Source organism: Sitophilus oryzae, unplaced genomic scaffold (genome assembly GCF_002938485.1).
Source record: "Sitophilus oryzae breed Bouriz unplaced genomic scaffold, Soryzae_2.0 scaffold_732_pilon_pilon, whole genome shotgun sequence".
NCBI lineage: Eukaryota > Metazoa > Arthropoda > Insecta > Coleoptera > Curculionidae > Sitophilus > Sitophilus oryzae.
In genome coordinates, this window is record NW_022147343.1 from 1,224,848 (window position 1) to 1,252,782 (window position 27,935).

The window sequence follows — 27,935 nt, forward strand, 5'->3', positions numbered from 1 at the left end:
CTAAAAAGACAATCTGTAATATATTGTCCAAATTAGATAGGCTTATTCTATGCATTTCTGCCTTAATTAAAGTCAAAACATATTATTTAATAAAACATGTGTTATTGAGTTATATAGTAAACGCCACGAATGTTTGGGAGTGATTCATCGGTCGCTACCATGTGAACTAATCTGTTCAAGGTCACATAAAACTTAATTCCAGTGCCGTGGTGTTTCAAGTCATATAATAATCAATATATAATCTGTTGTAATTTGTTGTTTTAACTGTCAAAGTCTTGTCAAACGATATATTTGGTTATAAATATAAACTGGAATTCCCCATTGGTCGCACTGCAAGCACACCAATGGGCTGACGCACAAAAACGAATCAATCAAAGAAACGCGATATAGTATCGTCTTTGTCAATCACGCTAACATTTTAGAATAAGTAGGAGGAGCGCAGGCAGATGATTAGACCAGGCCTTTAAAAACCTACGTCTGCGATAAAAATTTACGTTTTTAATGTAAAAATGATAGCGCGCGTGTCGATTCTAATTTCATCAAGCGATGAATCACTCCCAAACATTCGTGGCGTTTATAATATCAATTTTTTTCTCTATGAGAACACTGAGCATATGGTATAATGAAACAATTAAAATCCCAAAATGATAGTAAGGACAATAATTGTAGGATTTTTAATTTGTGTTCTTTCTCATAGGAGGCGTTAGTTTCGTTAAATTGAGGAGAAATAAAGTCGCCAAATACATATTCCTTTATTTATGGCATGGAATTAGCTATCATTGGTTGTTGTTTAATTTTATTATAGCGTTTTGAAAATAAATTTAGTGTAAGATAATTTACAAAGAATCTTTTTACAGACAAAAAGCTTTCTGGCAAAACAAAAGAAGAACAAATAGCAGAGAAGAAAAAAGAACTTGAAGACAGACTTTTGGACGTCAATCACAAAATAGGACCTAGTAAAAAAGCCCCTAAGAAAGGTTTGTATTTTTGCCCATTTTAAACTTGCTACTCTTAGCATGATTTTCATGTTTATAATATAATATATATTTTCATTATCAATTTTATCATAATTTTACTAATCAAACTTGAATAGAGAACATATTATACGCAGCGATCAGCAATGGTTTAAATAGTTGGCTATTCTGATTTTGTTTGTGTGGTTGGCAATAAATTTAAGAAATACTATTATTTATCAGCTTATTTATCACTTGCATCAAAACAAACCTAAAATTAAACAACATTATTAATTATTTCACGATATTTTAATTCGTTTGGCCGTGACACACGAGCTAGCGTCAGGAAACGGTAACGGCAGTGTTGTCACAGCTACCCCATTCGGGGTAGATCTACCGCGAATCTACCCCTTTGTAAAACAATTTAACTTGCTCTGGGTAACGATCTGTGCCATAGGCGGTTAAGAAAATCACTATAATATACTTGATACTGTACCTGTGTACCAATATCCTATACTTGTGTGCTAGGAAGTAAATTTTCATGCATATTTTTATTGATAGGTTTGCAGCTTCTGAATAACGGTCTAAGTAAAGCATCTAGCTCAATGGCCAGCTTAGAATAATTATTAGAGTTGGTAACTTGCATTTTTATTTCAAACCAAGAATCAACGAGAATATTCATATAATTTAACAAAATTACTGTAAACCGCTATAAATATGAATTGTTTGATAGGTTCAAATTTTTTTATCTTCTTAAATAAATTTAACCTTTAACGTTATTAGGGATTTGCATAAAAGTGTGTATTTTGGGTGGTATTCCACATTTCCACAATGTGCAGGCTATAATATGTGTTTCAAATCCTTCAATTTAATAGCTGTTAGTAGGAAGTTTCACTTCAAATATGGCGCACATAGTGCACACACTGTTTTTTTTTAATATTAATAAATACGTAGAGTTTATAAATAACAAAGTCAAAACTTTTAATATTTCAAGGGTAAAAAAATTGACGTCAGTGATTTGACGTAATTTGTTAAAAATTTTCATTGCAAAAATACCGCCAATAACTAATTCTAATATCTATAACAGTACTGATATGTAATAACTAATATTTACTGCGACCTTACAAATCTACAAAAGTTTTCCTTAGTTGGACAATAAATATTTTTTCACATAAATTTGAAACTCGAAACAATTTCGTAATCTAGCAATTTCTTTCAGATGCCAAGGCTGATCCGACAGGCGCAGGTGCTGGCAGAATGTCTTCCTCCAGTTCCAGTTCGGACAGCGACAGCTCGTCATCGTCACTATCTAGTAGTTCCAGCGATTCAAGCGACAGCGAAGCAGGTTAGCTTTCTCGCTAGATATTTAGGGCGCTCTCTTTCTCGAGATCTCGAATTACCGATGATACCATTATATGCGGAATTTTGCTCTGTCTGGTCTCTCGTTCTGCACGAGATAAGTGGGGTATTTTATTTAATCTGATCTGACCGATATAATGTCATTTTAAGAAAGAAATTGTAATATACACTTGTATTCTAATACTTTTCTTTTTTTTTCAAATTTAAAATAATTAAGGTAAATTCCCATTGAATAAAAAGACTAAGGAATGAGTATGTCAACAAAATTAGTGAGACTGCGAAATTATTTTCATATGGCTAGTTAGAATTTCGATTCATCAGTGGCGTTCCATTTCTTTAAATGTGTTAAAATCTAGCGTACGCGGGAATGTGCATAGTTAATTAAATTGTTTAAAAAAATATGTCTGATAAATGATGTTAATCTAATTAATTTAATAACAAAATGCTGATGCGCGCGTGCTACTGAAACAACTAGTAGAGTTCAGAAAATTGTCCTCTTCTAATTATTTTTGAAAAGTATCAAATGCGAAAATGCAAGAATAAAAACATAATTAACCTTAAACAGTCTAAACTAATTTCATAATTGAGTGCTTTACTACTATAACTCTTATATAATTACTTAGTAATAAAAAGTTATTTTATTATTGCGTACACATTTACACATTTTTTAGCAGGGCTATAGGTGAGAAAGGCACAAAGTTCCAGATACGGTGCGCCGCCGCCGTATCTTTACATATCTATTGCGCAAAACCAATGATGAAAAACAAGAAATAATAAAAGGCACAACTCGCATATTTAATGACTTGTATTTAATACATAAAAAAATTTCTTGACTGCATACTTAGTTGTTTTTATTCAATGGGGATTACTATTAAAAGAGAAACAAACATTATACAAATCACATGGCAGTATTTTAAAATATGAAACAGTCAACCAACTTTGTTGGGTCAGTTAAAATCTTACTCCAACTGAACATTTATAATTTCAGTTCCGATTAGACTAGCTCATTCGACGTAATATGTACAAACAAACTTTATTTTGTAGTATAATTATATAGAGTTTGCTTAGTCCGGGTTCTGAAAATATATTTTTATAATTAAACCAAATTATTAAAGTCATATTTTCATTAACGTTCGCTGATATTTAAAGATTTTTTACTGTTTTAAATATTGTATCACTTTTACTTGCGTGTCTGGGCTAAGTATTAGCGCCCTTAAATCACTTTTGTATATAATACTTTTAAAAGAAAAATTATAAATTTAAGGCTATATATATATTTGACATAAATTATAAACGTGTATAGAGATTTAGTGCCATCGATAGTGATCATTTCGTCGTCCATTTTTTTAAAAAAAAGATTTTAGTTATTTGTTGATTTAGTGTAAGTTTTGCTATACCCGAGAGCAAGTGAAAAATCGGTCAGTATTCGAAAAGCACTGACTCATAAGATAGCATATTCTGAGAGACTTACGTACGTGGATAAATATAAAAAGTGCAAAACTCTCTGTTTTGATATACTTTTTCGAATCCGTAATTAGTATTAATATTTATTTATCCTTAGGATAGTACAGCACGTTTTTTTTACTGCCACGGTGTCGTCGTTGAAGAGTTGTCTAAAACAACAAAATATCGCTTACTTTTGAAATCGAGCTTAGGTTGTAAGAATCGGAAGTAACGAAAGCAAAAAAAAAAGACTGTATTTGCATAAAAATGTCTATGTGCATAGCCTTATATTTCTAAGATAGAAAGCGATATTTTGTTGGTATTTGTAATACATAATAACGGAGTAAAATAATTTAAATGGTATCACGTTATTAATATATGTAAAAAAGATTTTATATGAAAAATATCCCTTTTTTCGTATTCAAACTTCTTCGATGGGCCCCTTAATAAGTTTCGGAAAATGTTAATATACTACAGAAAAATATTCCATAGCAAAAAAGTACAAAAAAATGTTAAGGATATCAATAATCAAAATGTAAATGATTGTAAAGATTAATTGTTTAACACAGTGCGATAATATTTGAATTATGTTCGTTTTAATAGTTTTTTTTTAATACCGTTTTTCATTATAGTGTATAAATTTTACAGGGTGGTCCGAACTGTATTCCCGAAACTTCGGCAGCATATTCTGTATAAAAAAATAAGTAAAAAAAGTTTGCATAAATTGTATGTCCTAAAATGCTTCGTTTCGAGATGTGGAGTGTAGAATTTTTTATTTCGATTTTTTCCAAATAATTTCTGAACGATAGTCGTTATTTGGATACAAATTGGCGTCTTGGTATTTTTTGACATAAGAAATTTGATTTTGATGTCAATATGACTCTGGCTTGTAGAGGACGCCATCTACATATTTTTTAAATGATTTGAAGATTAATTAACTTTTTGTCCGTACCTGTATAAAACAAAAGAGTAATAAAATATGCATTTACGACGTTTTTTACGTAAAAAAGGTCTCTTGGTAAAAATCGCTACGAGTAATGGTTCTCGAGATATTTGTAATCAAAATAAAATAAATACCTATCATAATTGACCTAAATTAAACATGCTGACGAAATAGTTATTAGACTGAATGTTATAAGCTGTTTTATCATTATTTTTTCGATGAAAACAATTAAAAAATAAAAAGTTTCTAAATTTATCATTTCAGTCAAATAAAACTATCTATTTAACATGTTTATTTTTTTGTAATAATGAGGCGTATTGACAATTTTCATTCTAAATATGTTGAGAACTGTTACTCATAGCGATTTTTACCAAGAGACATTTTTTATGTTGAAAATGGCGGAAATGTATATTTTTTCACTCAGTAGATTTTATACAGGTACGGATGAAAAGTTATTGCTCTTCAAAACAGTTACACATGTAGGTGGCGCCCCCTACAAATAGGAGTCATAATGACATCAAAATCAAATTTCTCATGTCAAAGAACATCCAGACACCGATTTGTATCCAAATCTCGACTATAGTTTAGAAATGATTTGAAAAAAATCGAAATAAAAATGAAACTTCTACACCCTGCATTTAAGAAACGAAGCATTTTAGGACATTCGTTTATACAAACTTTTTTACTTATTTTTATGTGCAGAATATGCTACCGAAGTTTCCGGAATACAGTTCGGACCAACTTGTATATTTAAAAATTAGTCGTCGGCTTTTATAAATTGATAGAGGAATCGAGCAAATTCAAATATTAATCGTATGGTATTCAGCTAACGATGGGCCATCTCAGCGAATTGGTTTAGGTGGCGCTTCGCAAAGCATGTTTTAAAGAATATTGTAAAATACTCCCCTGGACCAGTCTTGAGTGCATACGAAATGATGGGGGCAGCAGCACCGGCCAGCGCCATACAGGTCTTACCGCAACTTCAAGTCTGTACATTCGATAAAACTACTGATAAAACAATTTATACGTAACAATAACGTCAGATAAATAATTAGGCAAACGCTACATTTCAAATGCAGACAATGTGTGTGGCGGCATCGTTCCTCGTCATCTGGTGGCTTTTCATATTAGTTTGGTTAGGTTGTTCGATAGCATTAGATTTTTCTGTCATTCACTCCACAAGTCTTTTTGCAAAACGTACTACAGGGTCTGTGAAAAAGTTTGCAACAAATAGGATATTTTTTATTATTAAGTTGATAAAATTGTTGAGTAAAAAAATCTTATGTGGAATTGCTTTAGCATACCCATCAATAAAAACCATAACCCAACTTTTCGCATATGTCCTATCGTCTTGGCTCGGTATTTATTTATAACGATTTGGTCATCGAAACTGTGCGGTCTGAATTTTAACGTGTAAGGCAGTGATGTGGACAGCTTAATGGCAAATCAAATGTATTAAAAAGAGATAAAAATTGGGTCGATACATTTCTTCTATACGGTATTGCCGGATTTTGCATCAAAATTTCAAACCGCACAAGTAGGCGTTTACAAAAAAAATGGTTGAACTTTATTTTTCACTATTAGTTACTCATTTTACTACAGTTGTAATAGATTATATTAATATACTTAGATATATTATCTTCATTTCATAAAGTTTTTAAGATAGCTTATATTTTTCTACCCACATGTTCCTACAAACGAAAAATGGAAAGTGTTTATTAAGCCTAGTTCATGCACTTGCGAATTGCGATTTACGGATTGCGGAATACGTTCTGTTTTCGTTCTGATTGGTCGCCTTCAAAGGAGACCTTGAAAGCGACAAATTGCAAGGCAAACAGAAAGCATTTCGCAATTCGTAAATCGCAATTCGCAAGTGCATGAACTAGGCTTTACGTAACCACTTAAACCGACGCTATATTTCATGCGCTTGGAAAAATAATTGCCCTTCTTTCTTTGTTTAGTACATCTTAATGTATTGCACTCTTCGAACATTCGAAAATCGGCACTGAAAGCCAGAATTTGCCGACCCTGCATAGATATTTCTTTAATTTGTCGTTATTAAGCCTGACTCGGACAACTCGTATACTTGGCAAGTACACCAGTATTTGCGTACTAGGCGAATATACCATATTTGTAAACTACATTTTTTCATTTGTAACCAACAAGCTTGGCGCTCACTCGGCCAAATTGCCCAAGTAAACCACTCACACAACTTGGTAAGTATATGCCAATAACAAATGTTTGTCAAGTATACGAGTCGTCTGAGTTGTCCTTTACTGTTGTCACATGACAAATGTCATTTTTTTTTGCTGTTGGGCATGTTGAAGTAATTTCACATAAACTATTTTTTATTAACGTAATAATAAAAAAATCCATTTGTTTTCCAAATTTACATATTTGACCCTATTCCTGGTATGATTTTTTAAGGAAAAAATATTAGTTTTTATGGTGTATACACTATGGTGCATACTATAAGATTTCAAAGCAAAAGATTCATGCATATTAAAGTAATGAACTTTCTCATTTATTATTAAATGCATTACGTCTAGGAAATATACTGATAATATCCCATTTTTTAAATTTTTAGTATATAATAAAACAACATTTTAAAGTCCTCCATGGTATGTTTTGAGAACGGACTTGAGGTTTATATTGCGTTAGATGCTAGTATCTTACAACTAGATTTTAAGAGAATATCGATTTGCGGTTAAAACTGTTTTATTCATTCATAAAAAATGAAAATTTCTCTTTTACTATTTTCTTCATCATCTATAAAATAAAAAAAATTATATATAAAATTAAGTCACATAAGTGGTGGTCAATAAGCGCGAATATTTTTGATGGTTAGGAAACTGTTATAAATCTATTTGTAGTAAATCAAATCATACGTTAAAGTTTACTAGAAAAGGGTCTTTATCGTGTTACCGAAAATAGTGTATTTATTATCTTAAATAATATCCGTAAGTACATAGCAACTAAATAGCTTAATTTTGTATTAACTTACAATGCGGCCATAGTTTTAACGAGAATTGACGCCTGCGCTTTTAAATCAGATAATTGGTTAAGTCGGTTATTAGTTATCTTAATATATACAATCAAAAAGTTTGTGATTGGCTTGGGCTTGAACAATTAAAATAAAATTAATGTTTTCAGAAAACTTGTTTATTTCTCATCATAAGGTGCATACTTGATTTAGTGATCATATTTTATATATAGTTTATATCAAATAAACTTTTAGTCACGTGATTAAGCTTGACCGGCACAGCGTTGCCCACTTCTACATATTTTAAGAAACAAAAATAAATGAAATAAATTAATTATAAATACATAAACAGTTATTATTTACATCAACAAAACTCACCTTTTTAAGAGCACTTTAGGGACAAAGTGCCATTACTACCGCTTTCCCGTTCAAAATATTCTAAGTTGCGATGAGTTTTTTACGGCTATTAAGCTATATTGTACACTTCGGACTAAAAGAGGTTCTAAAAAGAACAATGGTCGACTGCAAGGTCTGCTAGTAAACATTTTTAAAAGTATCACAACACAATTCATTTAAAACAAAAACTCGTAATACAAAACTAAAGTGTTAAAACGAATGACAATGTTAGGAAATAAATAAATAAACGTGGCACCTTTACATTTTTTAGAGCACAGCTACCACCTGAATTCCCAGCGGGAAATTTAAATTTTAGTTAGTCAGTCCGGCGTTGAATATGTCCATAGTTGGCAACAATGAATTTAAAAATCCCGCCCTCGATTACGTAACTAAAAATTTAATTGGTATCAAGGATAGTTAAATATTTACGACTTCTCTAATTTACCAAATCAAATTGCAATTTATAGTAAAATATATTTTATTAATTATAATAAAATTTTAGTTTGTATATCAAAACAAGTACGTTGCGTTTAAGTTTGTCATACGTTGTGTTAGATTAACCGTTAAATCATTTTTCTTTTTAAACGTCTTACATTTCTGTGAGATATTGTATATATTTTGAGGCGATATTTGACGTCTTATTCTGATATACGACCAAAAGAAAAACCTTGTTTAAAATGGACATAAAAACAATATGCGTTCTATATAATGTATTTAGGACTTTTGTTAAAACGTAATTTGAAACTAATAGTAAAATTTTTAATTTGATACTTGGGGGATGAACATTAAATTTTAAATAAACATGAATATATTATTTATGGTAGTTGATTTACTAACTCTTCAACTATAATGTGATAGTGGTAACTTGTATGGTATGTAAAATAATATAATTAACATTGATTGTATTTGGTCGCTGGCCTCCATTCACATTGTTTGCACTCAGGCAAGACTAAATAATTAATATGCCCGATTTACTTTTGTTAAGTTTTCGTCTAAAAACTTGAAACGATGTTTTCATATCATGGAGAGTATTACTGCAAATTTCCTCATGTGAAAAGAATTGAACTATGTAAAGGTTACATAGATTTTTATGTAAAACTGTATAAGATCTTCAATATAAGTTTAAATTTATTCTTAAGGTATGTTATATATTTTTTGTCTCTATAAGACAGTATGGTTGTACATACTGGATTCCCACGTAAACGTTTCAAAGAAATAATATTTTTATTTGCACTCTGTATTTAATATTGTTCATTTTTTACAATTATATTTTTTGTTTTTATGTACTTTTTCCTTAAAACTTTTAATACAAATATACTTCTATTGTCATTATTTCCTTTTTTCTTTTGTTTTAATTAATTTTCCACTTATATTTCTGAGAGGTGATCGTGTAAATAAATAAACAATTTGTATATAAATTTCGCTCGAACACGAGTCCCTTTATAAAGTTAAGAATAAAGAACTTATATCTTGCCTGTTAGATGTAGTGTTTGCAGATGGCCGTTTTTATGCCGCAACCAAGATTTGTATATTATATAACAGCAGGATGAGATGAGAGTGTTAGCCTAACATTGTCTGATATAAATAAAATTTATTATTAAATTTATTATAAGTGGTGGTTTTGTTGGCTATCCCTCGCACAGTTGCGGTAAGACCTACATTTTATCCTACTACCTATTTTTTGCATAGGCGGAATGGCAATGTCTTAAAATATTACAAAAAATCAAAGTGAATCATTTTTTTAGTCAATTTTTTTCTTTTTATTGATGATTCTGGTTTACTCTTTTTTGTTATTGAATTATCAAAATAAATCTATACGTGGAATTAATTCTGCATAGCCTAGAAACAAACAAATATATTCGGAGATGCTTCGGAAATGTCTTTAGTGGTTAAACTTGGCATATTTATTAACGTAAAATCAGATTCTGAATAACTTTTATTTTTATAATTTTTAAAAATTTTGCTTTTATGGTATTAGTCACATAAAGTCATGCTCTTTTTTATATTAAATATTCATTCATACGATTCATGCTTTTCTAAATATTAAAAAAAACTATAATTCAAATTTTCGTTAATCAATATAATATCAATCAAGATAATATATCAATATATATATATATATATATATATATATATATATATATATATATATATATATATATATATATATATATATATATATATGTATATATTATTGGACTCTTATATTATTTATAATTTTATTTCCTTTAAAAATTAGGATCTATTGTAATCGCAAAACATTTTCATGATGCACGTCATCAATCATATCGACATTGACATTAAAGTCTATAAACCTGACTAAATGAAATTTTGGCAAAAATGATTTTTATGTTGTATAATTTAAGATACCGAGCAGCTCTTCATTTTACTTTATAGAGCAAATGATTGTAACAGATATTTTATTTAGATTAAAGCTGCAAAAATTAGTTTAAATCGAATTTTATTATCGCTATGTTGGCCATATTGCGCCATTTTCAGCTAGGTTGTCGTTTGTTATTTGATAATCCTAAGTCATTATTTTGTATAATATCGTGTTGTTGAATCTTTGCGGGTAATTCTCGTTTTTGCCTATTTTCATAGTTTTTTTTAATTGTACTTTAAAAGCACAAACAGTTCTTTTAAGAACTAAGTTTTCGATTTTTTTATGGCATTTCTTGAAATTGTGTGTTGAAAATATGCCGAAGCATTTAAACAGTCGAAACAAAGAGCTTGTAGCTTCCCTGATAAACTATTTTGAACAAGAACGTGACAATAAAGGTCCTTTATTACCCTTGACTGCAGTCAGAGAAGTAAATTTGATTGGTAATCTCATTACTACACCACTTTCAAAGTTATTTCTACGTTAGTTTTTATTAAATTCTGTGATTATTAGCTTCTGCATTAAGCACTCTCTTACTTGTTATTACCACTTATGGCGTTGTAAGATGTACATCAATAAATAAATAACCCATAATAACGCTTAGAATAATCATAATGGACTAGTTTTTGCCAATATGTAATAAGTAAAATAAGCTATAAAACAAATAAATCGATTAATTAATAAAATATTACTTATTAAATTAAAACTAAAAATAAAACTCATTAAAAAATGATATAATATATAAATATATTGTTTGTCATTTGTAAATTAAGATTCATCTCATAAATCCATCACAATCTGCCAGCGCTGTCGCCATCGCTTGTCGCTCAAAGTTGATCACGTGCATCGAAAATTGTTTTGCGATTACTATATCTATACAGTTAAAGTAAATCCAAACGAATCAATATTTTGTAAATAAACTTGTGAGCTATAAAACAGTTTTATCAGGAAGCGTAAAACTGATCTAACTCCCTCATCATTTTCGTTGCTACTCCTGAGTCCACTTCTGATATAAAGATTCTATGGGCTGAGTGATGGATTTTTAGGTCCTGGTGCGACAACAAGACAGACTAAGAAGAAACCTGGATTGAAAAAATCGCCTAATCTTTCGGTTCACCCTAGCAGTATTGCATCGACGACTTTGGTTAGTATTATTTAACACTTTGAGGTTTTTGTTTGTTATATTGATTATGCCAGGTAAGTAAAATATTAAAATAATTAAAATCGCTGTACCAGATTAAAATCGTAGTACTGTTGGATAATTTTTTATTAGCCTTATTGGATACAGAAATACGAGGGTATTCTGAAAATTTTATGATCTTACAACGATCAAATTCCTAAAATAAACTTACAAAAAAAACTTTTTTGGTAAGTTTATGTTTTTTATGAGATAATCGCAATTTTATTAATTTGCATTGATTCAAGTCTAATAGCAACGTGAAAATTTAATATCATTAACTTGCGTAAGTTTTAAATTAATTTAAAAGTACTCATTGATTCCTCATCAAAAAATATGGAAAAAAGTTCCTGTAAACATGGGCATCGAAATGCATAGTTTTAGAGTTACAGGATGTTAAAACTTTTTAAAATTATTTTTTTTAATAATTATCTTAAATACAATTATTTTTTTATTTGAAATTGCTGTAGGTTGGTAATAGTAATAATATTTAATAATAAATTAAGTAAAATATACGGGGACAATATACAAAAAAATTGGGGGGTGATAGTACTCCTAAAAATAGTAAAAAATGTTCCTATAAGTATAGGCCCTTAATATGCATTTAAGGGAGTTAGGGGCACTGAAAGGGTGAATTTAAAAAAATATTGTTTTGAAATTGTAGACTTAAAAAACGAGATAAAATTTCGAAAAAAAAATCCTCTGCCATAAATTTTGACCCTAAATCAAATGGTAATACTGAAAAATAATTTGGAAAAGCTCAACCTCAGGCGTACGTACCGTCAAATTACGGCCACGATCTTGGTTTCTGGATTGAAATGAGCCTGTCTCTCTTAGGCGCTGATGAATTCTCGCAAATATCCGGTGAGAAGATGCCCTGCGATTCAGATATTTTTGGACATACAAACGTTGAGCCAAAAGACCGTTTCCGTTCGCTCTTCCATAAATAAAATGCATATCTGCCAGTTCACGCACAGTGTATTTGTCAAATTTCACGTTTACGCAACTTCAACAACAATAAACTGGCTAAAATACTTGTGAACCAGAACTTTTTTTTTTCGTACATACGAAATAAATAGTGATAAGACCGCATACCTTCAATGAATCGAATAAGTATGCATTCAATTTTGGTAATTGAATTATTTCGTTTTTTAAAGCAATAAGATGTTTTAAAAATCATGAAATTTTGATTCTTCAATTAATTATTTGATAACTACTTGGTTACTTTTGAACCACCAAAGTTATGGTGGTTCAAAAGTAACCAAGTAGTTATCAAATAATTTTAAAAATAATAAACATAAGTTTATGTTGATTAACCAGTTAGCAACCCATCAGAGCAAACTCTTTGCCTTCAATTTTCTCGAAAACCATCGCTCTAGTCGATGTGCAACAAGAGTACCTTTTTTGTAGGAAAAAGTATGTAGTTTTCAAAAAATGAACCCAAGTTGCAAAAAAAATAACCTCAAAAAGTTATTCAAGAAATAACCCCCTACCCTTGCAAAAACTACCCTTTCCGCTTTTCCAAATAATTTTTCAGTATTTGATTTAGGGTCAAAATTTATGGCAGAGGATTTTTTTTCGAAATTTTATCTCGTTTTTGAAGCCTACAATTTCAAAACAACCGTTTTTTAAATTCACCCTTTCAGTGCCCCTAACTCCCTTAATATGCATTTTCCGCCCTACACTTATAGGAACTTTTTTTACTATTTTTAGGAGTACTATCACTCCCCGATTTTTTGTACACCATTTCAATGACACCCTGTATAATTTATTAATTTTATTTTTAATTTAGTTTTATTAATTGTGATTAATAAAATTGCATTTTGCGTTATTGAGTTACCTCTTGATATTTTGTCGAATTCGGCCTCTTTGATAAGATACCGGTCGAATTCGACAAAATATCAAGAGATAACTTTTAATTGGCATTAAACGGCCTACACAATTTTGATATCAAAAGAAAAAGGTCAGTGGCGCATTTTTTTTTTGAAAAATATTCTAGTGATAACCCATATGTCGATGATAAATTTATCGACACTTTTTTTAGCATTAAAATATGTAGCACTTAGTAAGTTTTACCCTCAAAATTTCATTTGAATCACTAAAAGTACTTGGAAGAAAATTAAAATATATCGAAAGATTATTAAGAGTTTAACACCCTGTAGCTACGAAACAAAGCAGAATCGAACATATGTTGATATAAAAAATAAATCTTATTTTTACGTGACGAATTTCCCCACGAGAGTTAGCACATTTGTTTTGAAACACCCCGTAAATTTGTGTTGGGACTATTTTGTTATTGTTGTGGTTATTACAAAAGGGTCTAGCATCATTTTCTAATTTGTTCTTTCTGATGTCTGTTAAGCTTGATTTTCATGCATCCGTTGTCCGACGATACGATGATACGATATTAATTTTATTGGTTGATTTAAAGACTTCGATTGGTTAGACACGGTTATACGGTTATCCAATCGAAGCCTTAAAATACAACCAATGAAATTAATATCGTATCAACGTATCGTCGGACAACGGATGTATGAAAATCAAGCTTTAACTAAATAATAAAAAAGTACTCAAATTAAGTAACATATTATGTATGTAGTTTTTAGTATTATGGCGCTTTAAAGGTATCTTTGATAGTCACAGTGTGTTAAAATGTAACAACTTATATCTCATAAAGGACTGTCATTAGTATCATTAAAGTCTTTATACTATACACATACCCTGCTGGTCATCGAATTCATGTGGTCTGGATTTTAATACGTGTGACAGAGAATAATATAAATGACCGGTTGACAGACAGAGAGACAAAATCACAAGCGGCATACAGTGTTGCCGGTTTTTTTTGCGTTTGTAGGAAAATGTGTATAGAAAAATATAAGCTATTTTTAAAACTTACATGTATACTACTGAAATGATTATAATATATCTAAACTAAATTCAATCAAAAAAATTACAGTTGTAGTAAAATGAGTAACTAATAGTGAAAAATATAGATGCAACAAGTCTAGATGTTCCAACTCTAGATGCAACATTTTTCGTAAACGCCTACTTGTGCGGTTTGAAATTTTGATGCAAAATCCGGCAATACCGCATAGAAGAAATGCGTCGACCCAATTTTTATCTCTTTTTAATTCATTTGATTTTTCATTAAGCTGTCTACATCAGTGTCTTACGCGGTAAAATCCAGACCGCACAGTTTCGATGACCAAATCGGTATAGATGGACTGTCAGCGAAAAAGTTTGCTACAAATGGGAATTCTTTTTATTAATTTTTATCTAAAAACATCTTATGAGGAATCAATTGGGCATGCTACTTAAAAAAGCACGACCGGCCGTAGTTCAGTGGCAAGCGTGTATGCTGCTGGCCAAAGAATATCGGGTTCATCCCCAGTCGGTATGGTCGCTTACTTATTTTAATGAGTTTATTTAGTTAGAGTCGGCAAATGTCTAGCAGTGCCATATTTTTTTACCATAGATTTTTTCTCAGCTCTTCAATTAATAAAGAAAAAAAATCCTATTTGTTGCAAAATTTTTGTGGCAGGTTCTTATAACACTAATTACCTATTCAACTATACTTACAATACGTTTTTCTCAGTCTATCACCACAACTCTACAAAAATCGTCGTCCACGACCGCGACGCCTACCGTCGCGCCCATAACCATCTCGGCCACGCCCTCAGTCAATTCCGCCCCTCCCGCACCTCAACAACCACCACCGGTAACGTTACCTGTCAACGGTCCGGTGCTGGCTGCTAAACCGATTGTGGCCACGGCACCTATAGCTTCTCCAGCTACTCGCAAACAATCCACCAGCGACAAACCACCCACGATACAGTCACCATCACCCGCGCAACCCCCTGCTGCCCCTGTGGGCGGTACTATTAAGGGAACGACCGCAACGGCGTTGGCACCTTCGCCGGATAAACCGAAACCCGAAGTAATGTCACCTCTGACGACGGGTACCGCACCCTACACCGATCCCATAGAACAGAGTCTAGCTAATTTGGAGCACGATCTGGTTAAGACGGAGCCGATGGAGAGTATATTGTCGTCGATGACGACGATTAGTCAGGTAGGGATTGGGTTTTCTAGATTCGTCTACCCCTTCCTGTTTTCCATTACCCTTCCATTTTATTCCTTACATATTTTGTCTTAGGAGAGAATTAATTGTTGTATACTCTGATCCAATTATAAACTCTAACGAATCCATTTTCTCTTAAACATATTTTTATTTAGTTAAGGCAGAATCGGGTAACTTTGAGTTATTTCTGAGAAATTGATCCTACGTTATCCATTTTTTTTTCCTTATCCGTTACTTTCTTAAGAAAGTTGAATTAAGCTTGTTTTTCATACATCCGTTATCGGTTGATACGATAGTCCGACGGGTCTCTGATTGTACTTTTCATCCGTAAATTTTTTACTTCAGCCCGTCAACTAAGGAAGTTGAAATAAATTTAACTTTTCGTACGGTAACGAACGTTTTGACATTTTGTTGACAAATTCAATCTAACCTGAATAAAAATAGAAGTAAAACAGCGAAATCGTTATGGAAATGAAAATATGACATTCCACCAATGTATATCCGAAAAACGGAGGCATAAAATTTTAAAAACTGCATAATTTTCAAACTAATCGAAGTACTTAAATTAACCAATAGAATTAATGTCGTATCATCGTATCGTCGGATAACGGATGCATGAAAATCAAGCTTAAAGCTTGATTCATCCGTTATACGTTGATACGTATAACGTATAATATTAATAAATAAAAATATAAGTAAAATAACAAAATCGTTATGGAAACGAAAATATAAAATGACACCAACGTATATCCGATAAACGGAGGCATGAAAATGCAATAAATTTAAAAACTGCGTTATTTCTAACCAACCAAGTCTTTAAATTCTACCAATAAAATTAATATCGTATAAACGTATCGTCGGACAACGGATGCATGAAAATCAAGCTTAACTCTATTAATTATGAGTAACTATGGTGATCATTAACCTAACAAACTTTAACAAGCTACTTTAATATACACCAGTTTATACTGTTATTTAGAATCTACATTAAAATATCTTGGTTAAATAATACAAAAAAAATGGTGTAAAATTTATTTAACTGTTAAAAGTTTGTGGAGTTGACATCAGAGCACTTGATATATTATAGTGTGTACCTTATGTTTTCTTATTTAAATTGTTTTGCGCAGAGTAAACCACACGTTGGTCCAGTTATTTCAAATATGGCAACGCATCATCCCATAATACCAGTGAACTCGATGATCGGAACCACTGAAATTAAACCTCCCATTACCATCGGCAATATGGGTGGAATGCCTCCGAACCCTTTGACTAGTCAACACCACAATCTACACATGGACCATGATATGCAAAGCTTGATGCAGCAAGTAGGATTGGTACGTTTACATTTCTTTAAATCATTTTTAATATTCAAGCTGGTTATAGTTACTGAATTTACAATTAACCATATCATATGTATAATCCTCTATACTTATAGTTTTTGAAATATTTTAAATTTTATGTTAAAAATGATATTCGTAAGTAAATCATAAATTTTACGTTACATGTAGATTTTTATAGAAACTAATTTAATATTATTCTGTGTGATAACAAAAATTGTGATAAAATTACATTCAAAAACTACATAAATCTATCATATCAAAGAGAAACCTACATTTTTTCTTTTTGTTTTATTCAGCGTCAAAAATAAAGGAAACTTTCTATGAAGTTGTCTTTACCTAAACGTAACAGTTTTTGAAATAATTGTATGTAACTTTTTACGATTACTAATAATAGTAGTTGTTACTTCTTATTGGCGTATTAGTAATTAACAGGTCATATTTTTAACCATTTTAGAGGGTGTCTCACTATTAGAGAATATCATCGTTTGAAGTAGTATTCTCGGTTAAAATACACTGGTACACAAATGGTTATTTGTATATATCGCACTCTGCATCCGTGTAATCAATCGTTGATTGAAATAATTGGAGAGATACGCAACCTAATGGGCAAATTCGTGGCAAGGCTGATTTTATTTCCCCTTATATCTCAAGTGCTGTACGGTGGAGCCTCCACACGTTCTGCGGCCAACGCATAAAATACTCATTTTCTCTAATTCGGCTTGCGAAGGTATATCGAAGACGGTGTGGAACTGAAAGCGACAGTGTTGCCATATTAAAATATGTAATTTGTGTAATATGTTTGACGAAAATGTCTTTGGATGAAAAATCTGCGTTTAAGTATTGAAAGTTTATTCGTGTTAAACATAGATATAGGTACCGAATATTTCGTATCATCGAAAAAAGTAGTTTAGTTGGCTTGGAAATGACGACCATTGACATTTGCCGTATTATTGTACATATGAAATAGCAGCGATTTTCATTTCCAAGCCAACTCTGACACGATTTTTATTTAATCATATAGTATATTAAACTGTTTAATGAAAATCCGTATTATTAATGGACTGTACCCAAAATCCGTAAATATATGGATTAATCCGTAGTTCTGGCAACACTGTCTCCGGCAAACACCCACTATCTATCGACTGAAAGCAGAGCTATGGTACAGTATTCTTTATCCGCTGTGCTGTAAACGACTATCCGCGCGCAGCGGCGCAGAACTAAACTAAATCTCGGATAGGTTGACTAGCGACGACGGTGTCGCCAGCTAAATGAACAGGTTTTGTGCCACGAAATCGCCCAGAAGGTTTCTTCTTATTTCTTCAATCAACTAACCGTTGGTAGTTAAAGAAACTTTGTTTTTATAATACTCTTAAAGAAACATTAATATTGTCTGTTTGGCCTGTTTATTATACAAATACATTTTTAGGGTCACCCTCACCCTCAACATCCCGCTATCCACACGCAGAACAACGGTTACAGTATGAAACACGAATACGACTCTACAATGAACACGAACAATAACGGCATGACGTCTGTAGGATTGCCAATGGAAATGTCTATCCCCTCAATGTTTGACCCACTCCCTCAACAAATAAACAATGCACAAATAAAGAAGGAAGGACTCAAGCAAGAATCGGGCGACGCGTTTGGATTAGTCGACAAAAAACCACCACATACGACTATTCCCGATCAGAAGCCCATCCCATCGTTCGTTGGTATGACCGGCTTCAAGGTCAAACCTGACGTTAAGAATGCCACGTCTTGGAGTAATCTAGCTAAAGCGGGGTCGCCGCAGAATAATGCTACCGGAACTAGTAGACAACAGGTATGTTAAATCTGTAGCCGAATTGACTGTTATTTGTGATAACTTAGTGCTATTTGTATTAAGTAATAGAGAATTTGTGAAAGTTGGTATTTTAAGTATCGATGTATTATACAGGGTGGTCCGAACTATATTCCGGAAACTTCGGCAGCATATTCTGCAGATAAAAATAAGTGAAAAAGTTCTTATAAATATATGTTATAAAATGCTTAGTTTCGGAGATACAGGGTGTAGAAGTGTCATTTTTATTTCGATTTTTTCCATATAATTTATGAAGTAACGTCAATATTTGGATGAAAATTGGTGTCTGGCAGTTTTTGGACATGAGAAATTTGATTTTAATATCAATATGACTCCTACTTGTAGAGGGCACCACCTACATATTTTTTAACTGGTTTCAAGTGTAATAACTTTTCGTCCTTACATGTATAAAACTACTGAGTAAAAAAATATACATTTTGCGATGTTTTTTACGAAAAAGGTCTCTTGGTAAAAATCGCTACGAGTAATGGTTCTCGAGATATTTGGAACCGAAATTATCAATACCTGTCATCATTGACGTAAATTAAACATGTTGAATAAATAGTTATTAGACTGAAATAATAAATTTGAAATGTTTTTGTGTCAAAAGTTCAACAGAAAATGTTTTATCATCATTTTTTCGCAGATTTTTTTTTCAAAATTTCACAAATTTATTATTTTAGTCAAATAACTATCTACTCAACGTGTTTACTTTGTGTCAATAGTGACATGTATTAACTATTTCCATTATATCTTGAGAACGGTTGCTCGTAGCGATTTTTACCAGGAGACATTTTTTACGTAAAAAGTCACGGAAAAGTATATTTTTTACTCAGTAGTTTTATACAGGTACGGACGAAAAGTTATTACTCTTCAAATCAGTTAAAACACATGTAGGTGGCGCCCTCTACAAATAAGAGTCATATTGACATCAAAATTAAATTTCTCATGTCAAAAAACTCCCAGATACCAATTTTCATCCAAATATTCCCGTTACTTCAGAAATTATTTGGAAAAAATCGAAATAAAAATGAAACTTCTACACCCTGTATCTTCGAAACTAAGCATTTTGGGACATACATTTATACGAACTCTTTTTCTTATTTTTATCTGCAGAATATGCTGCCGAAGTTTCCGGAATACAGTTCGGACCACCCTGTATACAGAGGGTATAGAATAACTGCGCAAAAAATGTTTGGTTCTAATACCGTATGATCGAGAAAAAACGGCGTCAAAGGCGGCTGGGGAATGACTATCGATGCTATTTTTGACGAGGTCGAACTCTGCTCAAAGTTAATTAACTTTATTTTGATTTTTTTAGTTAATTAAAATTCTTCTTCTTTTCACTTTAAAGATCTTCAAAAAAATTAAATTTTAATTAAATTGAATACTAAATGTAGAAAATCTAGAAGACAATAGTAAGTTTCCGGATACAGAAATCTATATCCAAAAAATATTTTTTTCTGATAATTTGAACTATACCAGTTTTAATTAATAAAAAATCTATATTAGGTAAATCCAGTAAATCGTAATTAATACTAAATGCGTCTTTAAAAGTAAAGAAGAGAAAAATCAAAAAGGCTCTAACCTAACAATCGCCCGTCCCAGTTCCAGGCATTTCGATAACTCGTTAACAAAAATCAGATTATTCTACTGTTAAAATGTATGGATTATCCTTTTGTAATTGTCTAATACACACTAGACCCTTCAGATTTAGTAAAACTGTAGCTGTAAACCAGTTATGTGTGTTCATTACTATACATGGAAGAAGTATTGTGTTTATCAACAAGGTTAATTGTAGGCCTTTAAATTTTGCTTAATATGGTCATATTTTGTAATATTCAACTCATAATTGTTGATACTTCTGGTGGATGATGTTCAATTTTATACATGTATAAAATATAAACACACTAAATTGAAGTACTAGAAACGGTAAGGTGGGATATTTTTCGAATCTGTATTATTACTTTTTACTTATAGAATATCTACAGCTGTGTATAACCTCTAAGAAACAAATTAAATGAACAAAACTATGTCCAAGAAATAGTCTATTGTATAGAGGATTTAAGGAAAACCTTAAAATGTTTGTACAATTTGTTTTTAAATTTCTTCTAGGTTTCTGCATCTTTGGTCAGTGAAAGTAGAAATATCATCAGCAGTTTTTTCAGTCCATAAGATTCAACATTTAAAAATACAGGGATACTTAATCATTAATTACTCTTAATTATTCTTTTTTGAGATATAGGCACTATAGGCACCAAAATATTAGCCTTATAATCCCGGAAGCTGTGGCCAATAAATTAAATGATAAATAATTGTAAATTGTTTATACATATATAAATCACTTGTTTTAAAATAAAAAATTGGCATTTTAAATTTTATATTGTATTTATTTATTAAATGATAAAATTAAAATATTTATATACTACATGATCTAACACTGTAAGTCTTAGTTTCTTTGGTTTGGTTTACTGTTTGCCGAGTACTATGGGTATAGTTCATTAAATTAATAGATTCTTTTCTTATGATTGACATATGCATATTAATTGTTTTCTTAAGTTATGTTACAATGAAACTCACTTTATAAACAGTATAATATAGGTATTTATTTTCTTTCGAATGGTATTACAAAATATGTTTTACTGTGAACCCTACTAATTAATATACTATGCCTGGTTCAAGAGTCTAAATCTGTACTTATTACATTATCATTTAATTTAATAACAAACCTAAAATATTTGTCTGCGACTTACTAAAAAAAACAATTATGATTTTCGAAAGTGATTAATACAGCTTTTTGTAAAATTATACATTACTTCTTGATGTATGTATTATATTAATTCATTTATTTACTTAAATTGTTCCAATGTGTATATTATTTCCTACAATCTACCAGTAGTTACGTTAAAAGTTAAGTATGTAAATAAATGACTTAGGAGCCTAAAATTATTGAGATTAAATAACGTAATATATAAGTAAATAAAATTGACAATACACCAATAAAATATTTTAGCAATAACCATTGATTCCTGCATGGAACTTTACTTGAACACAGCATCACCAATTTTGTTTTCATTAAATTCTCTATGCAATAGATTATTTCTTGGACACAGTTTTGTTCATTTAATTAATATGCTTCTTGGAAAACAGAAACTTAGGCATACACAGAAACAGATACTCTATAAGTAAAGAAGTAATAATAAAGGGATTCGTAAAAATAACTATCTCACCTTATTGCTTCTAGTACTTCAATTTGGTTTGTTTATATTTTATATATGTATAAATTGAACATCATCCACCAGAAGTATCGACAATTATGAGTTGAATATTGTAAAATATGACCATATTAGGCAAAATTTAAAAGCCTACAATTAATTTTGTCGATAAACACGATACTTCTTCCATCAACTAACGGATTATTTACTGGTATTAAACACACATTTTTATTTACAGCTATAATTAACGCAATATTAGTAAATCTGAACGGTCTAGTGTGTATGAAACAATAATAAAAGGCTAATCCGTACATTTTAACAATACAATAATCAAAAATGTTGTCGAAATGTCTCGATCGGAGGCTTGTCGGACGACGAGATTTAGTTAGGTTAGAGTCTTACTGGTCTTGCTCTTCTTTATTTTTAAAGGCGTTTACTGCATTAAGGATGATTTAATATCGATTTTTTATTGAGTAGAACTGGTGCAGATCGAAACATTTGAAAAAACATTTTTTGGAAATAGATATGTGTATCTGGAAACTTTCTATTCTTTTCTGGTTTTCCTATATAAGGTATTAATTTTTGACAAATTTTATGTCAGTTCTCAGTAACTGACGTCTAGAGTTCTAACTCGTCAAAAATAGCATCGATAGTCATTCCCCAGCCGCCTTTGACGCCGTTTTTTCTCGATCATACGGTATATTTAATTAATAATACAGAGTTACTGTTTGATCGAGCTCAAAACAACAATGTAGCAATTTATTTTTGAGTGATTTTTTGAAGAAGAATGCCGTTAGATGTATATCTATTGTAATATTTTATAAAGGAAATTTCCTTGTGAATCCAATGTCCTATGATGTTATTATTTAAGGCCTTATGGATGTTATTTTGTTAATTGACTCATTCAAACTGTCCTGATGATGGGAATAAAATTCTCGAAAGCTTGACAAATTGAAAAAGTAGTTTTATTAGCCTACGTGGTGAGTATTGACTGCATCCTCGCTTAAATTTTGAGTTTTTTCGTAACTTGGTCAATCACGACTAAATCTGCTGTTTTTTAATTAATTACGTATATCGTCTTAAAAGTTTTATTCAAAAAATTTCTTATGAAATATTTTTTCAGGTTATGGATAGTTTTAAAGCTTTCCAGAACAAAGCGAAAGAGAAAGCCGATCGTGAAAAGCAGAGGTTGGAAAATTTGGAGTTGAAGAGACAGCAAAAAGAACAAGCGGAGCGGGAGAGGTTACGGCAAGAAATGGAAAGGAAGAGGGAGCTTGAAGAACAAGAAGCATTAGAGAAAGCCAGGTTTGTATAATGTTTATAACTACATAAATTATACTTTAATAGGTATATTACATCTGTTAAAAAATATTTTTTACATATTCTTTAATATTTATTATTTTATTGCAATGGTGCAAGTCCCCCTCAAAATAGCTATACAAAGGGAGATTATTTGTTTTGTCCAAAAAAGTCCTATATGGGTATTTTGCCACTGCAAGAAAATTACAAAATAAAATAGTTATTCTTTGTCAACATTGCTGCATTAATCCAACGAAGACTAATTGTCAGCAGTGGTCTACCAATAAACAAATCTACCTGACGGACAAAAAATGCTTAACGTTTCGGAAAGTTTATCTCTTTCCGTCGTCGGAAGCAAAAAAATACAAAGAACAAAGGAAAGACTATTTAAAATATTTAAATGCAACTATTCGAGAACACTTTAGTTTTTTTAAAACAAACACGTGTACAAAAACCGTTGACGTTTCTGTTAAAATGACATTATATCAAGTTAAAATTTACTACAAGTTAAACAATTACTACCTGATAACAATTACTTAATAAGGTAAAACCAAAAAGCTTCAAACTTTTTGTATGATTATTTTTAATTTGCTTATAATTTGTTCTTTTTCTTTTAGAGGCTAATCTATTCTTTGCCCTGTGTCCATGAATGCTGACAAATCTTAGATTTGTGAAAGTCGCCCTTTCTTAAATAATCTTTATGTTCTCTAATTCGAACATTTAAAGGTCTGGATGTTTCACCAATATAAAATTTATTGCATTCACATGGCATTTTATATATTACATTTTTTGTTTGTTGTTCAGTATTCATTGGTTTATAGTGTGTTAAAATGGATCTAAGTGTGTTTTATGACAATTAACGCAGCAGTGTTTACAAAAAATACAAAAAATAACTATTTTATTTTGTAGAATTTCTTGCAGTGGCGAAATACTCATATAGGACTTTTTTGGAGAGATGAATCCGGTATAGACATTTTTTATTTTTATTTCTTATAGGAAAGCGGTAGCTGAAAGAGAACAACCCATTCCTAGTCAAAGGGTGGAAGAGTTGCGATCCTCGCCTGGAGAGGGCAGCACTTCACCCGGATCACTCAGTTCCGGTTCAGACCGAATATCAGACAGAGAGAGACAGAGGCAACAAGAACAGGAAAGGAGGAGACGAGAAGTGGTAAGTGCAGATTTATTTACTTAAAATTAGCCCCTAGAAAAGCTAATATAAGCTAATATATTCTTTAAAATGCTTAAAATAATTTGCTGATAATATTGGAATTTATTGTTTAATTGTACGTATATGTTACAGTGAAAGTCGGAAATTCAGTGATTGTTAACATTTACTGGGAAATGCTAGCAATTACATATTGGACCAGCGAATGTGGTATTTTAAAGAGATTTGTCGACTCTTCCTATTAATTTCTAACATTCACTATATAGTGAAAGTAACATTTACTAAAGGTTGCCAGTAAAAGTTATTCTATTGTACAGGGTGAGTGTGGTGAGGAAGAATGTTGGTGGAAAGAATAATAAAACTTTTAAGAATATATTGGATCACTTCAATATTCAAGGTGATCCACATATCTTAAAATTACAATTAACTTCTTTAGTATATTTATTAAAAAATATAGAAAATAACGACACATAACATTTATAAACATAAGATTACTTATTGGTACAAGTTTTTTTTTAATAAAGTTCTTCATCGTGGACAAAACAAATTATGCCCGAATTTTCTTCAGTGGGAGTTATAGGTTTTTTTCAAACCCGCAATACTTCAAGCATATCAAAACGTTTAATAAGTCCATAGTCACTAAGTTCCTTAATATCTTTTTCTTTTGTATGCGTAACTTTGTAACATTCACTTATTCCACTAGACTTCATTATATTGCAAAAATGAAAAACACGCACTATTATATTTTTGCGAGTGCCTAGTTTACCTTAATTTTTCACAGAACATTTTTTTCATAGGAAAAATACCGCACAGCACTTCTTAACAAAACAATTATAGATTAACGATAACAAAATAATTATAGATAACCACATACAAAGCGAATTTACGCCAGATGTCTGTCAACGTTGCCAACGTTTAGCCCAATTCAATGTTATCCTTATATTGCCCATTATTCAACTTATCGTTATTTATCGTTATATTTTACAACATGTATCAACCCCGCTAACTGAATCTTTCAAACTCACTGCTATAGCCCAGGGAATGCTAGCACTCACTAGTAAAAGTTGGTTTCAAAAATATCTGTTGAACTTTGACTTTCGTAGTCTTAGCAAATCAGTGAATGTGAGCTGTTACTAGTAATTGTGAACAATCACTGATTTCCAACTTTTACTGTAACATATACACAGACCAAGAACGGTAAACTAATAGGATTGCTCATCTTCATAAGACGTACGTTCGCCTCTTCCCGCGCTTCAGCTGACAGTTGTGACGTCATTGTAGTCCTTGTCATGATAGTGTGTATTCTAGTTGCCTATGGTAAACTTATCAAAATAACAGCTGAGAAATTTTGAGTTAATTATTTTGTCAATTTTAAATGTGAAAAAGCTGTTTTTAAAGTTTTTAGAGCTATAGAGTGTATAAATACGTTCATTTTGTGTTGTGGATTGTGAGAAAGTGCTTACTAAATGCCTACGATATTGTTTATTAATTATTTTAAAGCAAAATATGGAAGTACTCTAAAAAGAATGCCTGCAAAAGGTGATGCTGGGAACTGCTGTTCTTAAAAATGCATTATCCGAGTATTTAATACGATTTATACAGTTAATTTTCTATACTGCATACATATAAGGTGTTTAAACAAATAAACTAAATAATGAACATGTAATGAACGTTTTGCATTCGGCAACCAATAATGCACGTGCGTGTATTATTGGTTGCTGGATAAGGACTAATAACCATGACAAGGACTACAATGACGTCACAAAGCGAGTAGTTTTCGCATGCACCTGGCGGACACTTTTGGCTGAACGAGCAGTCCTATTAGGTTAACTGTTCTTGTATACAGACTTAGTCATTCTGGAGCATCGTTGGGAGCGATGTGCGTGTGTGTTTTCGCAAATATTATTTAAACATTTAAAAAAATATTCTATATTGTGAACGAAATTATTCAGATTACCCCCATATGATATTGCTTTCTAATAACGTCTACAAATACACTTCATTAAAAATAGTGTTTTTGGTAGAAATCCGTCGATCCGATATATTGTAAGAGGTGCATTTTAATAATCCTGTTTGTTTCTTTCTTTTGTAGATGGCAAATAAAATAGACATGAACATGCAAAGTGATTTAATGGCCGCCTTCGAGGGTTCTTTATAATGAAAAACAACGCACCTAAAAGCTGTGTGCGTATAGAGTGTAGATATACATTAATATATTTAATAGAGTCGTTCGAAAGAGACGTTTTACCGAGAGAGAAAGAAAAAAAGTATTTATTTAGTCGCTCAAAAGAGAGTTGTTGGAATGATTTAATATGCTTCCTTTTTACGTAAGTGAGTGTAAATCCAAACTATAGAGAAACTGTTTTCTTTTTTTGTTAACTTTATATCAAGTGCTGTCCTGAGTTTTGCATTATTATAGCGATGTGTAGAATTTACTTACATTGTATATAAAATATTAAATTTAATATAAAACGATATGTGTACATAAAAACTTGGGTTTAGGTTTAAGTTAGCGAAGGATCGAGTCGATGTTGTCGGAGAAAAGGAAATGTGTAGGCTGCTAACTTTTGGGAGTTTTTCTATGAGAATTCTCGTTAAATAAATTTCGATAAGTGTGGATTATAGAAATAAATCAATAGTACATGAAACTCTGCTTGAAAGTGACTCATTTTTTCTTAATGTGTAGTTTTAATTATAAGAAATTTCCATGAGCACTAAAATTTTAAATACATCTTGTTATAATTGAGAATTTTTCTTTATAATACAGGGGTGGTGCCTGTCATACGTCTCTCCAAAGATAACGACAATTTGTATTTTGTGTAAAGTTCAAAGATATGTGGAATTTTACAGGGTATGAAAATTTTATATAATCATCGTTTTTTTTTAACGGAGTACACTACAGGGTGGTCCGAATTGTATTCCGGAAACTTCAACAGCATATTCTGCAGATAAAAATAGGTAAAAAAGTTCGTATGAATGTATGTCCTAAAATGCTTAGTTTCGAAGATACAGGGTGTAAAAGTTTCATTTTTATTCCGATTTTTTCGAAATACTTCCTGAACTAACGTCGATATTTGGATGAAAATCGGTTTCTGGAATTTTTTTGACATGGGAAATTTGATTTTCATATCATTATGGCTCCTACTTGTAGAGGGTGCCACCTACATATTTTTTAACTGGTTTGAAGAGTAATAATAATTTTCGTCCGGACGTTTACGACGTTTTTTTACGTAAAAAAAGTCTTTTGATAAAAATCGCTAAGAGAAATGGTTCTCGAGATATTTGGGATCTAAAATTATCAATACATGCCCTCATTGACATAAATTAAACATGTTGACTAAATAATTATTAGACTGAA

General features: G+C 31.2%; 1 protein-coding gene across 9 annotated transcripts in view; it reads left to right on the plus strand.

Annotated features, from left to right (window-relative positions):
- LOC115888330 (bromodomain-containing protein 3-like) overlaps nt 1-27,533 on the plus strand; it is a 68,242-nt gene extending 40,709 nt beyond the window's left edge. For 8 of the 9 annotated variants that reach the window (XM_030908029.1, XM_030908026.1, XM_030908027.1 and 5 more), the window contains 9 exons: nt 858-977; nt 2,173-2,298; nt 11,504-11,601; nt 15,230-15,706; nt 16,843-17,049; nt 18,482-18,880; nt 23,237-23,418; nt 24,409-24,580; nt 26,670-27,533. In XM_030908029.1, coding sequence (XP_030763889.1) covers nt 858-977; nt 2,173-2,298; nt 11,504-11,601; nt 15,230-15,706; nt 16,843-17,049; nt 18,482-18,880; nt 23,237-23,418; nt 24,409-24,580; nt 26,670-26,735 — 1,847 coding nt within the window. In that variant the 3' untranslated portion in view covers nt 26,736-27,533. The remainder of the gene's footprint in view (nt 1-857; nt 978-2,172; nt 2,299-11,503; nt 11,602-15,229; nt 15,707-16,842; nt 17,050-18,481; nt 18,881-23,236; nt 23,419-24,408; nt 24,581-26,669) is intronic. The other variant, XM_030908033.1, reaches the window with a different exon arrangement.
- Nucleotides 27,534-27,935: the final 402 nt, after the last annotated feature.